Here is a 12,343-nt window from a genome sequence, read left to right on the forward strand (position 1 = left end):
TTTACTTCTTGTTTTGACAAATTCAAGAAACATATTCAGTTTATTTTTTATCAAAAATTGGTTTAAAATCTACACACAACGAAACAAAACTTTCTCTTAAATATTAATTGCTACTACACATGTAACCAGTGTCTAGGTAGGCTTTGACTTTAAAACAGCAACCAACCCTCTCCTCAGTCACTGAAGTATAAAAACTCAAAGTTTAGAGTTTAGGCCCCTACTCACTTAACTCAATTTGAAGCAAACAATTTTTTTTAAACTGTACTAAAACCAATTTAAAAAAAAACTGCAAGTGATGTTAACATTAAGCCACAAATATTCAGCTATATTAATTTGCATAATAGCTTCATGCATATCAGTCAGTCAACAAGTAACAGAACAGAATAAATTAGCCAGTAGAAGAGCCCTATACCAGCTTACAGGCTTGTAGTAGAAGAGCCCTATACCAGCTTACAGGCTTGTAGTAGAAGAGCCCTATGTCACCTAACAGGCTTGTAGTAGAAGAGCCCTATGTCACCTAACAGGCTTGTAGTAGAAGCGCTCTGTCACCTAACAGGCTTGTAGTGGTAGAGCCCTATACCAGCTATCAGCCTTGTACTAATTGACAAAAACAGGCAATAGACAGAGGTTGGTTTGTAATCAACACAACAACAAAGCAATAGGTTTCTTAAAAAGTTTGCATTCTATTTTCCAGTACAACTTTTTGATATGTTTTATGCCTTTTTAAAAGAAAAAAAAGCTATTGGTCTTTATTTTGGTTCGTATATTCTATATTTAATAGTCTATATTTGAGGAATTACAGTCATGTAGTTAAATAGGCAATGGTAAATATTTCCTTTCTTTGGTAAATAAAGTAGGTAGAATTTAAAAAGAAAATGTTGAGAGAAAACTAAATTGGTTGGTAAAACTATATTACATATTAACGCAGCAAAATGCAGAAAGCAAGTAAAAGTTTTTGCTGTCATTACTAATAATTGCTCCAACCAGATCATTGAATATTTATACAATAAAATATTAACTTTTCACCACCATACATATATACAATTTTTTAAAACTCTTATCAGTTTATTGCTCATCCATGTTAAACATTTGCTTTAAAAGTGCTCATATAAAAGTAGAAAACTGGTAGAAAATTGATTTAAATTTCTTTTTACAAGTAGATCTATTAAAACTTTAAACTTGTATTTAAAAAATGGAATATACAAAAACTGCACTATAGAAGAAACAAAACCATTGAAATTAAATCATTACAGGAACTGTAAGCTACTAAGTTTGTATATTGCCGTATTAAAAAAAAAGTAAATTTGTTTCTTTAAAAAATTGCTATTTTTGATATAATTAAAATATGTTGTCTAGCTGCGGCCACACTCTGGGCAGACGATGTCCTCGCCGTTCATGAGAAAACCTCGGCCGACCATGCTGGCCTCACACTTGTAGCAGTTGAAGCAGTCACTGTGCCAGTGTCTCTCCTCAAATGAAATAAACTTTGTGCCACCAATGCCTGTAGATTGGGAAAATATTTGAGAATAAGTTCATTAAAAGGCTTAATATTCTTATATACAATAGCTTCATGTGTAAAGTAGGCCTACATGAACAGAGGTAGGCAGGAAATTATTTTGGAGGTTCTGTTTAGACTCAGGATCAGGGCGTAGCGAGGGGGGGGGGGGGCGGGGGGTGCGGACCGCACCGGGTGACACCATTTAGGGGGGTGACACCAAGGCAAAAAATAGCAAAATATATAGAGAAAAACTTGAAGGGGGTGCAAATCAATAGTTTGAGGGGGGGGGGTGCAAATTGAAAACTTGAAAGTTTGTCCCCGAGAAGGGTCGCTACGCCTCTGGGGGGTGACACCATTAAGTGCCACACCGGGTGACACTCGACCTCGCTACGCCACTGCTCAGGATACATCAGTAGTGGAATCCTAGAGGCTCATACCATAGCATTAAATAAAGAAGTCATGGATTGAACACGCATCGTGACCCCTCTCACAACCTTTGTTGATGTAGTTCTATGGTACCAACTTAGGCTGCGGAAGCTGCCAAAAATCAACCAGGGTTGGTAATCTTATAACTTCAGGGGCTCAACTCCTGATTGATTTCAGAGTTTTCTCTCCTATATTGGTAGCTGTCCCCAGCTAATTTCCAGTGTTTCTTCCAGACTTTTTTCTCCAGGAGAGGGGGGTGGACTTTCTTCAGGGGGGGGGGGGGGGGGCAATAAAATCTGCCTGAGAGAAAGAGCAGCTTACCAGTGATAGGCTTGGTGCAACGACAGCATCTCTTGGCGAACAGCTCGCCGTAGCAGTCCCCGCAGAAGGGCTGCTCGTCCTTGGAGGTGAACTTCTCCCCGGCCAGCTGCTTGCTGCAGTGGGTGCAGGTGAAGCACTCGCGGTGCCAGGGGGTGTTCTTGTAGCTGATGCCCCCCTTGTTGATCACCTTTAGAGAAGATTTAAAACATTAAAAGTTACTTTATTAAAATATCCATGAACTACCTCACATTGAAGGCTTGAAAAAATGCCCCACATGTATGTTGAGAACTTTAATCTTCCTCGTTTTATTGTTTGAAACACCCTATGCCCAGACTGGAGCTGCCTATGTCCAACACCCCTGTTAATAGTCACAGTTATGATGCCAAAGTGTGACGTCACACTATCTGACCCCCCTCCCCCTCATCACACACCGTCACAAAATTACGGACCCCCCCCTCCCCTACCAGTGTGACGTCATTTATGGACGACCCCCAAATCTAAAAGGTTAATAGTAAATATAACCACTATTCTTAAACTATTCTTCAAACTGTACCCCCACCCTCCTCAATTATGGCTGTCTGGTGTAAGGAATAGACCCTACTATAAAAATACCAGGGTGTAAGTGTAAGGGGTACTACTAGATCTAAATATTCTGTGTCTGAAAGGTAGCTTACATCTCCACACTTGCTGCACCTTTGTGCGTATTTGCTTTCATAGCACGGCACGCAGATGACACGTTCGTCACGTGGGATGAAACTCTTGTTTCCGATTGGCTGGTTGCACTCGGTGCAGATGAAGCACCAATCATGCCATTGCTTGCCCTTGTACTCAAACTTCTTCATACCTGAGAGAAATAGAACATTTGTCCGGGTCATTCCACAGATTAAAAATGCAAACTCGTGGATATTCGATATATATAAGCCTACATGTTTTAAAATAATTGCAGTGTTTACAAAGAAAATAAATTTCTCTAAACTGAGTTTCGGGTCCCATAAATATAGGTTATTAAAATGGTGTCGTCACACAGACAAAACATATTTAAAAAAGCTCTGATTAGTTTTAAATTACTCATCTTATAATTTCTAACACACTTTCAAAGTCTTAACCCAATGACCTGTAATACCGTCTACTTTTGCATGCACGTTTCTAAATTACGTTCACTGACCAAAATTACTTTTTAAAAAACCATAACTATTTGACACAAACATTAAACTTTAAACAAAAGCATTAATTAGCCAGCGTCTCCAAACTGATAAAGGTATGACTAACATCGAGCATAAATGTAAGTAACCGACTAGTAGGCGGTTAAAGTAGTGATGTGCTTCTACTAGAGTTTATATCGTATTACATGTGTATAAGACTTCTACATAAAAGAATGTGGGTAGAGTTATGGCAGGGAATTATGGTTATGGCTGCTAGCAAAATATTGTATGCCCTATCACTAATGCTGTTAGCAGAATAATGTATGCCTTATCATTAATACTGCAAGGAGAATAATGTATGCCCTATCACTAATGCTGCTGGCAGAATAATGTATGCCCTATAACTAATACTGTTAGCAGAACACTTTATGCCCTACAAAATATATTTCCAGATTGAAACTGCTTTTTTTTTAAAATTCTAAACATCCGTCAGTTAGAAATATGTAAAAAGTTAAAAAAAAACTATTTCTATTTCTTACGTTTCATGCATTTGCGGCAAACATAATTTCCCTAAATCTGCTGCTGATATTTATTTTTAAAAATTTGTAATGAGGTTGAGTGCGGTTTAAGGTAGAAAAAAATATGTCGGACATTTAAAGCGAACGGGTCTGGTTACGTGTTCAAATAGATTAATTTAAAACGGGTGTTATCTTAAAGTGGGCCTTCTATCGGTTGCAGGTTGAACTATGACGTGAAGGCTGAGACCACGTGGTCGGTCGGTCAAGCTCATAACAGCTAAACCGAGAAGTCCCGAGTTTGAACCACAGGGCAGATGAGTCTCGATAGATGGCGACAGCAACTCATCTAGGAAACTACAAAATCGGCAAAGACCAGAGTTTCTTCCAGGTATCTCTTCGGGGGGGAGGGTGGGGGGTGTGGGGGGTAGAAGGTCTACCTCCCCCCCCCCTAACGAAATGGAATTTATATAGAAAATATATACTTTTAACAGTGTCCGCCGCCCAGAAATTTTAGTCCCTTCGAAAATTTCAAGTGCACCCCCGGAGAAAAAAGTCTGGAAGGAACAAAGAAAGACTATGGAAGCAAGTCCAAAAAGAAAGCAGCGAAATCGGAGTCAACGAAAATACTTGTGTTAGAGGAAATCCCGTCCACCATTACAATTGAGAACGAAAAAAGATAAAGAAGAAGAAGCTGAGATTTGATGAGATTTCAAAGGAATTGCTGGCAGATTCGTTTCAGAGAATTTGTAATGTTGGACGGGATTTCTTCCAACACGACTAAGTATTATGTGTCAACCTGTTATGCGCCATATAGACCGTTGACTCCGATTTCAGCCTGCTTTTCTTTTTGGATTTGCTTCAATGGCCAAGAACAAACTATACGCCAGTAGTTGTTTGATTTTGGAGTTTTCCAAAGCTACCGAGCCTCATCTGCCGAGGTATAACTTCTAAATTTTTAAACTAAATACAATGATAGGCTATATATTTTTAAACTTGCTTTTGCGTGTGTCTTAAAACCAAATGTGCTATTTACAGTGTTAACATAAATGTTACGTTAGCAATCTGCTGTTTAGTGCATGTTAGCCTATTTATAATTTTTGCGATCTATGCAAAATTTTGTCAACAATGAGTAAGTGGTGATTCACTCACCGATCGAACTCAATTTTGGCACCTACATACGGGGGGGGGGGGGGGGCAGGGGGGTGACTAGCCAGGGCCTGTTATGGTGAGCACGGGGTTCAACAACTGGTGTGAGCTCACGTTTTGTGTGGGGCTCACGATCTGTGTGGGGATCTGTGTGGGGTGGGGGCTCACGATTGTGTAGGGCACACGATCTATGAGGGGTGTGGGGCACACGATCTATGAGGGGTGGGGGCTCACGATCTATGTGGGGTGGGGGCTCACGATCTATGTGGGGTGGGGGCTCACGATCTATGTGGGGTGGGGGCTCACGATCTATGTGGGGTGGGGGCTCACGATCTATGTGGGGTGGGGGCTCACGATCTATGTGGGGTGGGGGCACACGATCTATGAACCCCCTTGATGGTAGCGATGGGGTGGGAGTCACGAGTAACATTCTAATTAACCCTATTTTCTAATTAACCCTATCCTGTGAATGACCCTCCCCTCCCCGCAGGTGATGAGATCTAGAATTAACGCGAGCTTGTTTCTCACCAACAACCAGGTTCTCGGCTCTAAATCACCTCCCCCCCACCCACACTTACCTCCCCTTCTACTCAACAGAGCCATCTCTATTTAAATCCTGAATCACACATTGTTTACACCTCTCTGAATATCTTATTCACATACTTTCATCTCTCTCTCTTTTTCCACCTCTTCACACCCTCCCTTTTAACAGAACATAGGAAATCGAGTCTGGTGCCAAATTTGAGAGAGAAAAACACCAATCTTGTTAAAGAAAATTGGCATCTTCAGATAAGTTAATTAGTCTTGAGTGAGTGTTGTATTATCGTGCGTGTCTATGTGTGTGAGTGCGTGAGTGCGTGGGTGTGTGAGATGGGGGGGGGGGGGTGAGTACATGTGACGTCACTCACGTCTTAAACAAGGTATCATCAAGACTAGCATTGGCAGCATCCCATGTCTTTAACTTAATGATGATTTATTTTTATCCAATTAACCTGACATGACTTCTATCCGACTAACCTGATTAATGACTTATCCCTATCCACCTAACTTGAATTAATGACTTATTCCTATCCACCTAACTTGAATTAATGACTTATTCCTATCCACCTAACATGACTGGATGAATTATTCCTATCCACCTTATTAGGCGCTGTTCAAACGTGAACTGCTGACCTCTATATGACTCAACCAATATCACGTGATGGACTCTTGTGTGATTACACGTGCATCTTAACCAACATGTGAGTGAGTACACGATGACAGGTGGCACATACACACAGACACGCACACACACAAACACATGTTTATAATACACATTTTTTAACACTACAGAGCAAATGCTGATTCAGCAATTTTCTACAGGCGTTAATAGCAAATCCATAAGGCGAAAATTGAATTCAGCCATCGTGTAAACAGATGTTAAAATGTGAGATTTTACGCAAGCAGGGGCCAACAACGCTGGGTTCTCATAACGAGAAATATTAGCCGGTATAACAGTCTATGTTTAATGATTTTTTAACATAAGAATTCCAATAAGTTGATAAATAGTAGGCCTTTATGTAATATGTTTAAAAAACAATAGATGGTCCCTAAATGACGTCATACTTCTAGGGGAGGGGGGGGTTCGGAATTTTGTGACGTGTGAAGAGGGGGGGGGGGGGGAACTGAGTGAAAATTTGACTGTTGTATATTTAAAAAAAATAATGTTAGAGTATGGATTTTTGACGTTATTTAGTGTTTTATGTAGCTGTTTTTGTTGTTTGTATTCGAAATTGAATGAAATCAGTTACTGTTTTTTAGGAGGGAAAGGGGGGGGGGTGGGGTTAAAATCATCAAAAAACAATATGAAAGCATTTATTGCTTATCCCCATATGTAAGAAAAAAAAATCTAAAGATGTGTCTTGGTATTACACTAACAATGTATGCTATACGTTTGAAAACAAAACTAGCAGGAGTCAGACTTGAAGACGGCCAGGGACCCAGACACAGGTAACTGTTAACTTGGCTCTCATCAGCTAGGAAACGGCCGGTACGGTAACTAGACTAACCAATCAGATTCCACAGCCAATTTTCGCTGGCTTGTAGAAAACAGACGGGCTCTGTTTATCTTCAGGCTCAAAACAACAAAGGAGCAGGGTGTGGGGTGGGGCGGGATTTAAGCGGGGAGGGGGCATTGACTGATATTTGATGTTCATGAAGATTTTTTTTATGTAATGTGATGTACAGGTAATTCGTATTATTTTTAAGACAAAATTTTTAATAAAAATAATAATAATAATTATTTTGATCTGTTTTTTGAATATGATAAATCATAGTTTAAATTGTATTAACAGGTATTATATATTTTTCTTTCAAGTAAGACTTCTGGCTTTGAAAGAAATATCATTGAGTAAAACGATGCACAATTCGGTGCTATTGGCGACAATAAAAATCAGGTATAAACCATATAGATAGACAAGTAAAGAAATTTGGTAAGGACATTTGGAATAGTAAACTCAAGCAATGTGACAAGAAAAAGGAAGTAACGTAGCAAAGTAAAGTGACAAAACAAATTAACAAACACGGTACACAACGTGACAAACAAGGCTGTTGACGTAACAAAGCAGCGTGACTAAAATGACACCATGTGACAAAGCAGTGTGACAAACATGGCTCTTGACGTGACAAAACAGCGTGACAAACATGACATTTATTTAAAAAAACACATCAAAATCAACGTGACAAACATTCAAACAATCCACTTATCGTGAAAAAAGCAGCATTAAAAAACCATCGAGACAAACATGGCTCTTAGCGTGACAAAGCGACGTGACAAACATGACACAACGTGACCCACCTCCACGGAACGGCTCCCCACATCCGTCACACCTGGCAGCGAAGTTGTTGTCATGGCAATCAGAGCAGTAGATCTTGTCGTTCTTGGAGGCGAAGGGCTGGTCGACCAGCGACTTCTGGCAGCCCACACACTTGAAGCAGAACTCGTGCCAGTGGCGCTCTTTGTAGGACAGGTCCTGTAGGACAGGAGGTCAGGGGTCAGGGGTCGGTGTGTGTGAGGGGGATGTCCTGTAGGACAGGAGGTCAGGGGTCAAAGGTCGGTGTGTGAGGGCGTGGGGATTTGTGGGTAAGCTGTGTGAGCTAGTGGCGCTCGTTGTAGGACAGGTCCTGTAGGACAGGAGGTCAGGGTCAGGGGTCGGTGTGTGTGAGGGGGTGTCCTGTAGGACAGGAGGTCAGGGGTCAAAGGTCGGTGTGTTTGAGGGGTGTGGATTTGTGGGTAAGCTGGGTATGCCAGTGACGGTCTTTGTAGGACAGGTCCTGTAGGACAGCAGGTCAGGGGTAAGGGGTCGGTGTGTGTGAGGGGGTGTCCTGTAGGACAGGAGGTCAGGGGTCGGTGTGTGTGTGGGGGGGTGGGGATTTGTGGGTAAGCTGGGTATGCTAGTGATGCTCTTTGTAGGACAGGTCCTGTAGGGCAGGAGGTCAGGGGCATGGGTCAAAGGTCGGTGTGTGTGAGTGGTACGGATTTGTGGGTAAGCTGGGTATGCCAGTGACGGTCTGTAGGACAGGTCCTGTAGGACTGGAGGTCAGGGGTCAAAGGTCGGTGTGTGTGAGGGGTGTTTTGTAGGACAGGAGGTCAGGGGTCAAAGGTCGATGTGTGTGAGGGGTGTGGATTTGTGGGTAAGCTGTGTATGCTAATGACGCTCTTTGTAGGACAGGTCCTGTAGGACAGGAGGTCAGGGGTCAAAGGTCCGTGTGTGTGAGGGGTGTGGATTTGTGTGTAAGCTGGATATGTCAGTGACGCTCTTTGTAGGACAGGAGGTCAGGGTCATGGGTCAAAGATTTGAGGGGGTGGGGATTTGTGGGTAAGCTATGTATGTCAGTGTGGATGTGTGAAGGAACGTGTATTGTCATGGATCAAGTTAATTTTGTGTGGTTGACATTGGATTTTGTGGAGAATATAGCAAATTTCTCTCAAGGAGTGATTTGTAGGTGGGACATCATAGATTGATGTGTTTATAGACCTATTGAAATGCTTTCATTGTTATTGTGACATTTGTTTGTACGACGTTACCAGTGAGTAAATACTGTATGTAGGCAATGCATGCATGGATAAATGAGAAAGACGTATGTAGTATGTATATCTCAGGATGGATAGTTATCTTGTATGTGTGGATATAAGAGAAATGTGTATACACATTCACATGGATGTTTAGGATATATAATAAAAGTATATCCACATCTCAATGAATGTATGGATTGAAGACACAAGTGTATAATACATCTCAATGGTTGTGTGTCAGACTGACCTTGTAGTCAGGACCAATGGGCTTGCCACACTCGTCACAGTTGTGGGCAAACAACTGCTGGTAGCAGGGGATGCAGTAGGGATGCTCCTCCTTGACGATGTACCTGCAGGCCACTAGCTGCTTGTCGCAGTTCCAGCAGGCCAGGTGGTCTTTGTGGAAGTTCTCCTCCATGGCTTTGGTGTACTCGGCGGAGAAGATCAGCTGTTGGAGGAGATAATGGTAATCTTAAGGTGGAGAAGATCAGCTGTAGGGGGAGATAATCGTAACCTTAAGGTGGAGAAGATCAGCTGTTGGGGGAGATAATGGTAACCTTAAGGCGGAGAAGATCAGCTGTTGGGGGAGATAATGGTAACCTTAAGGTGGAGAAGATCAGCTGTTGGGGGAGATAATCGTAACCTTAAGGTGGAGAAGATCAGCTGTTGGGGGAGATAATGGTAACCTTAAGGCGGAGAAGATCAGCTGTTGAAGGAGATAATGGTAACCTTAAGGCGGAGAAGATCAGCTGTTGAAGGAGATAATGGTAACCTTAAGGTGGAGAAGATCAGCTGTAGGGGATAATGGTAACCTTAAGGTGGAGAAGATCAGCTGTTAGGGGAGATAATGGTAACCTTAAGGTGGAGAAGATCAGCTGTAGGGGAGATAATGGTAACCGTAAGGCGGAGAAGATCAGCTGTTGAAGGAGATAATGGTAACCTTAAGGTGGAGAAGATCAGCTGTAGGGAGATAATCGTAACCTTAAGGTGGAGAAGATTAGCTGTTGGGGAGATAATGGTAACCTTAAGGCGGAGAAGATCAGCTGTTGGGGATAAATTGGTAACCTTAAGGTGGAGAAGATTAGCTGTAGGGGGAGATAATCGTAACCTTAAGGTGGAGAAGATTAGCTGTAGGGGGAGATAATGGTAACCTTAAGGTGGAGAAGATCAGCTGTAGGGGGAGATAATGGTAACCTTAAGGTGGAGAAGATCAGCTGTAGGGGGAGATAATGGTAACCTTAAGGCGGAGAAGATCAGCTGTTGGGGATAAATTGGTAACCTTAAGGTGGAGAAGATTAGCTGTAGGGGGAGATAATCGTAACCTTAAGGTGGAGAAGATTAGCTGTTGGGGAGATAATGGTAACCTTAAGGCGGAGAAGATCAGCTGTTGGGGATAAATTGGTAACCTTAAGGTGGAGAAGATTAGCTGTAGGGGGAGATAATCGTAACCTTAAGGTGGAGAAGATCAGCTGTAGGGGGAGATAATGGTAACCTTAAGGTGGAGAAGATTAGCTGTAGGGGGAGATAATGGTAACCTTAAGGTGGAGAAGATCAGCTGTAGGGGGAGATAATGGTAACCTTAAGGTGGAGAAGATCAGCTGTAGGGGGAGATAATGGTAACCTTAAGGCGGAGAAGATCAGCTGTTGGGGATAAATTGGTAACCTTAAGGTGGAGAAGATTAGCTGTAGGGGGAGATAATCGTAACCTTAAGGTGGAGAAGATTAGCTGTAGGGGGAGATAATGGTAACCTTAAGGTGGAGAAGATTAGCTGTAGGGGGAGATAATCGTAACCTTAAGGTGGAGAAGATTAGCTGTAGGGGGAGATAATCGTAACCTTAAGGTGGAGAAGATTAGCTGTAGGGGAGATAATGGTAACCTTAAGGTGGAGAAGATTAGCTGTAGGGGGAGATAATCGTAACCTTAAGGTGGAGAAGATTAGCTGTAGGGGGAGATAATCGTAACCTTAAGGTGGAGAAGATTAGCTGTAGGGGGAGATAATCGTAACCTTAAGGTGGAGAAGATTAGCTGTAGGGGGAGATAATCGTAACCTTAAGGTGGAGAAGATTAGCTGTAGGGGAGATAATGGTAACCTTAAGGTGGAGAAGATCAGCTGTAGGGGTAGAAATGGGTGGTCTTAGTGTGTAGAGGATCAAGAAATGTTGGTCTTAAGGCTAGAAGATCAAGAATTGGAAGAAACAATGGTAGTCTGAAGGTGGAGAAGATCATGAAAATGGTGCTCAAGTTACAGAAAGTTGAATCATATAAAAGGCAAGTCATGTCCTCAAGAAGGCGCGAGCCACGTAAGCTGAGTGAATGTATTGTCTTTATACTCTTAAGACATCTGAGTGAATACGAAGAACGACACGGTCTGGAAGTCAGCACTGACACTTTCGAGGTGACAGGTGCGAGTTCCATTATTCGACCACACCGTCCCCTCTCCCCCTCCTAAAAAACATTTCATAGCAGTAAAAAGATTCTAAAGGTCGCTGTTATTTTAGATTGTTATGGTTATGTTGACAGAGGTTCCAGTGTAACTTATGGAAGTAAACCAAAGTTTGCAGATATTTTTTTACTGTCTAAACGATCTAGAATCTAATCTTGGCTAGAAACATATCGAAATCAATGGTAGACGGGTATGCCATACCAAAGCACTTCTCGCAATGAAAACACAACCTCTGACAGACCACCTAGATTAGATAAAAATCATTTGATTTCAGAAATCAAAACAAAAATTAGATAGTAAAAACCAATTGAATCTCACACAATAAGTCCCCCTCTAGCCTTTTACTTACATTTCACTAAAGTTAGACACTGTGAGGTTCATACGCTGTGTGTTGACGCAGGCCACGAACACACTAGCCTACACATCAAACAACACACTGACCTACACAGCCAGTATCGCTGACCGAAGCTTATATTGATCGTCAGAACCAAAAGATCCCGTTTCACACGGCGGGTAACCCGCCCCTCCTAGAGCTCAAAAAACACGGACAAACACCGAACATGGCGAGCTGCCCTGAACTGCATCAAACACGGACATTTACAGAGACCCGCCTGGGGATTCCTTGGATGTAACTAGTAATAAAATTAATCAATGGATGGGCAACGGCGTGTTGTCTTGGTAGTCTAAAAATAGATTGTTCTACGCCAAAACGAGGTTTAAGTGAATAGATAAATATTGGATATTTACTTATCTTGAGGATAAGCATAAAGATGTGTTACAGAAGGAATAACGGC

The 12,343-nt window shown here is 42.0% G+C and overlaps 1 protein-coding gene across 1 annotated transcript; it reads right to left on the reverse strand.

Annotated features, from left to right (window-relative positions):
• Positions 1 to 542: 542 nt before the first annotated feature.
• LOC131948582 (four and a half LIM domains protein 2-like) lies at positions 543 to 11,917 on the reverse strand. Its single transcript, XM_059310176.1, has 6 exons — positions 11,899 to 11,917; positions 9,353 to 9,553; positions 7,888 to 8,062; positions 2,920 to 3,089; positions 2,246 to 2,432; positions 543 to 1,501 (listed from the first exon to the last, which is right to left on the reverse strand). Exons 2-6 carry the CDS (start codon positions 9,521 to 9,523, stop codon positions 1,353 to 1,355), a joined length of 852 nt encoding a protein of 283 aa, XP_059166159.1. The 5' UTR covers positions 9,524 to 9,553; positions 11,899 to 11,917; the 3' UTR covers positions 543 to 1,352.
• Between the last annotated feature and the right edge of the window lie 426 nt (positions 11,918 to 12,343).

Source organism: Physella acuta, unplaced genomic scaffold (genome assembly GCF_028476545.2).
Source record: "Physella acuta isolate Inbredline_101_S28 unplaced genomic scaffold, ASM2847654v3 ptg000650l, whole genome shotgun sequence".
NCBI classification, from domain to species: Eukaryota; Metazoa; Mollusca; class Gastropoda; family Physidae; genus Physella; species Physella acuta.